Source organism: Capsicum annuum, unplaced genomic scaffold (genome assembly GCF_002878395.1).
Source record: "Capsicum annuum cultivar UCD-10X-F1 unplaced genomic scaffold, UCD10Xv1.1 ctg996, whole genome shotgun sequence".
Taxonomy (NCBI): domain Eukaryota; kingdom Viridiplantae; phylum Streptophyta; class Magnoliopsida; order Solanales; family Solanaceae; genus Capsicum; species Capsicum annuum.
Window position 1 is genome coordinate 621,809 of NW_025896054.1, and position 3,800 is coordinate 625,608.

General features: G+C 28.3%; 1 protein-coding gene across 1 annotated transcript; it reads right to left on the minus strand.

The window, feature by feature from the left end:
• Window positions 1–1,380: 1,380 nt before the first annotated feature.
• Window positions 1,381–2,549, minus strand: LOC124895779 (ethylene-responsive transcription factor 1-like). The gene has a single exon (XM_047406207.1). It carries the CDS (start codon window positions 2,350–2,352, stop codon window positions 1,552–1,554), a length of 801 nt encoding a protein of 266 aa, XP_047262163.1. The 5' UTR covers window positions 2,353–2,549; the 3' UTR covers window positions 1,381–1,551.
• Window positions 2,550–3,800: the final 1,251 nt, after the last annotated feature.

Sequence of the window (3,800 nt, forward strand, 5' to 3'; positions counted from 1 at the left end):
AAATTATGCCCCACGGGCAGAAGTTGACACTACTATACTATGCCTTTATTTATGAGATATTCTACAATTCTCTCCTTGGAGACACGACTTATCTCAAGAATTTTTAAAGAACTTCATAACAACAATTCATGCCCTTAAATTTGTTTTGATAGCCAAAAAAAAATACCTTTGCGGATTATTCAATTTTTTATTTATTAGCAAAAATATAATAGAAGTTGAGGAAAAAAAACGATCAAACAAAATAGAGAAAATAAAAAAAAATTGAGAAAAAAAGGAAAGAAAAAAACATAATGATCAAGAAAAAATGAAGAACTAAAAAAATGGAGAAAAATAAAAATGAGAGGAAAAATAAAAATAAAGTTTGAGAAAACTGAGGGAAAAAAGGAGAATTGAAAAAAGAAAAAAAAACGATCAAACAAAATAGGGAAATAAAAAAAAAGTGAGGAAAAAAAAAGGCAAGAAGAAAATGATGAATTAAAAAAATTGAGAAAATAAAAAAATGAGAGGAAAAAATAAAAATAAAGTTTGAGTAAAATGAGGAAAAAAATAAAAGAACTGATAAAAAATAAAAAATAAAAGAAAAATAAAGGTTAAAGATAAATTAATTAAAAAAAGAAAGAAATAAATAATGCTTGAGAAAAAAAATAAAGGTTGAAACAAATAAATTAAAACATGAAAATAAATTTTAAAAAAAATAAAAATAAAAATAATAAAAAAATAGAATAATAAAATTAAAAATAAAAGTGAAAATAATTAAAAATAGAATAATAAAATTAAAGTAAAAAGTAAAAAGTGTAAATAATAAAAAAAATAAAATTTGAGAGACAAATAAGTATGAAAAATTGAAAAAATATATTCGTGTAGAGGGACAAAATGGTACTTGTACTATATTTAAAAAGTAAGTAAGGTTATTCTTTTAAAGATACTTTTTATTGGGTTCAAATATCTAAAATCACTCATAATTGAATGTCCAAAATGATACTAAATTAAATCATATTTTTATTATTCAAATGATTATTTTCAAACTAAAATTTGACTGACAAGTAGTTAGGTCTTCCATCTTTGTTTCATTATTATAAAGAAAGAAAACATAAAACATATATATTATAACTTTCAAAGAAAAAATGACTTCTTTTACTACCTTTCTATTTTTTAAATTCTAGTTTGACAATTAACATATAATATTAATCACTTAAAGAGTTAATTGTAAAGCCCACAGATATAAAAAGTGAAAATAATAAAAAATAAAATAATAAATTTTTTTAGAAAAATAAAAATTGAAACAAAAAATAGAATAATAAGAGAAAAGAAAAAATAAAAAAATGAAATACTAAAAAATGAAATTTGAGAAATAAATAAGTATGAAAAGTCTAATATATATTTGAGGTGCAGAGAAGTAAAATGATACTTTTAATATATTATAAAGTAAAAAAAAAACTATTCTTCAAAAATATTTGTATTTGCATCAAACATCTAAGTTCACCCGTATTTGGGTAGGCACCAACATTTTGCATTCATAATGAATTTGAAATTCGGCCAATGAAATATTGTTTAAGTAACCAATAGTTGATGTCCACCCGTCAATTGCTCAACACTTGATCTACTCTCACATTTCTCAGCTACACCGTTTTTTCTTTTCCGTTTCGCCAAATCATTTTCCAACGGACTATCCCGTTCATGCAAAACTCGTCTTTTCGCCGTAACTCGAACCGGTTCCGGTTCATTCAAACTGATCTGGCTCGGGAAATTTAAATGAGCTTTCGTACCTCTAATTCTATAAGCCGCTTTATCATAAGCTATTGCAGCTTCTTGAGCAGTTTCGAATGTTCCTAACCAAACTCTAGCTCCATTCTTCGCCGGATCCCTTATCTCCGCGGCAAATTTACCCCACGGACGCCGTCTTACTCCTCTATAATGCTTATCTTTTAATGCCTCCGCCGCCGCCTTGGTAGTCTCCGCCGGTGATGCCATTAATTCCGGCACCACCGTAGCATCCGCCGTCAAAGTCATTAATTCCGGCGCCGGTTTCCATTTTACTTCGCCGGCGGTGAAACTGAATGGCCATCCGACGCCTCTATAATATCTTTCCTTCGCCGGAGACGCCGTAGGCTCTGCCGGAGAAGCCATAAATTCCGGCGTTACTTCGACGGCGGGGAAATTGAACGGCGACCAGCCAGCATTAAGTGCTTCCTTTAATAAACCATAAATTACCATGTCTTCAGAATCGTCGACTCTGAGAGGTAAAGCGCCCCATGTTTCAGTTAAACACGGTATTAGACGACTAAAACTCGAATTCCGGCGATACGCCGGAAAGTTTGTCGGAGGTAACTCGGTGGAAATTGGTTGATTCATTTTTTGTGGGTGTCCGAGATTCTTTCAATAACCTATGATTAAGCGATATCTATCCAATTCAATTAATTGCGTAAATTCGTGATAGCTTTGGCGTTTGATTTGGGATAAGAGAAAAAAGGGGGATTTTGAGCTTTTTGTAAGAGGAAAATGGGTGAGGTTATATATAGAGTGGGAAGAGAGGTTTAGTTAGATTCATGAATCTGAGAAGGTGTCACCTGTGATGTTTTCATTTTAAAATATGTTTTCACTCAATTTCAGTATTTTCGTTAAAGTTTGATTAATTTGAGTTTTTTTATGTATTTAATTTTATACTAAAATTAAATTAATTTAAATTTATATATTCGATATTCACATTGATGATTGATTAATCTAAATTAATATATCTGATATCAATATTGAATCTCGATTAATTTAAATATGTGTATTAAATATTAATATTAATGCTCGACGAATTCGTACGTATATATCTGATATTCATATTGAAACTCGATTAATCCTAATTCATGAGGCCCGACAAGTTTAAAATTGTGAATCATGAAATGCACTTTAAAAGAAAACGCTTTTAATAGGATTTATGTTTCATAAAAAAATTCAATCAGAACTTCTGATTCAATTCGAAATAAATTATAAGTATCAATTTTTTTAGTTAATTAATGAATAATTTATTATTATATTTTTGATCCTTTGAAACTCGATATTTATATTACAATTCAATTAAATTTACTTATACATTTTAGATGGAGATATGAAACTCTCTTTAATAAAAACAAAGTTATATCAAAATATTCTAATTAAATTCTCAAATTTGAATTTTAAGCATATAAAATTATACTGAGGCGTTGCTCTTAACATGAGTTCTGCACAAATCAAATATAATTAGCTTTCAATATTATAATGAATATCCAAAAAAAAAAAAGAATAATGGAGATAAGGTTCTTCTTAGAAGTGGACAACTTGTTTAGTGCATTATTTAATCACGTGGCCTAAAAACAAGGACACAACTTGAGCACGAGACAAATGAATGACGCGACTGTTTCGAAAGAGGCAAATGATAATGTCATTGATTTCGAAAATTCAACACTTATTACGCAATATTTTAATAGTCAAAATATTTGTTTGTTTGTTAAATAATCCTCCCTCCGTCTCAAATTATATATCGTTATTTATTCGGACACAATATTTAAGAAATAAACATTGATTTTATTAAAGTTACAAAATTACTTTTCTTGAAAAGGGGAGTAAAGTAGCATTTAAAATCAAGTGAAATCACTTTTAATTGAAAAAAATAAATAATAGTATTTAAAGTCAAGTGGATCACTAAAGGTAAAATTATAATTATGTTTTGTAAAAACTTGTCAAATAAAGAAAAACAACATTCTCTTTTGGACGGACCAAAAAAATGACGAAATATAATTTGGGACGGAGGGAGTACTTCTTGAAAATTTGGG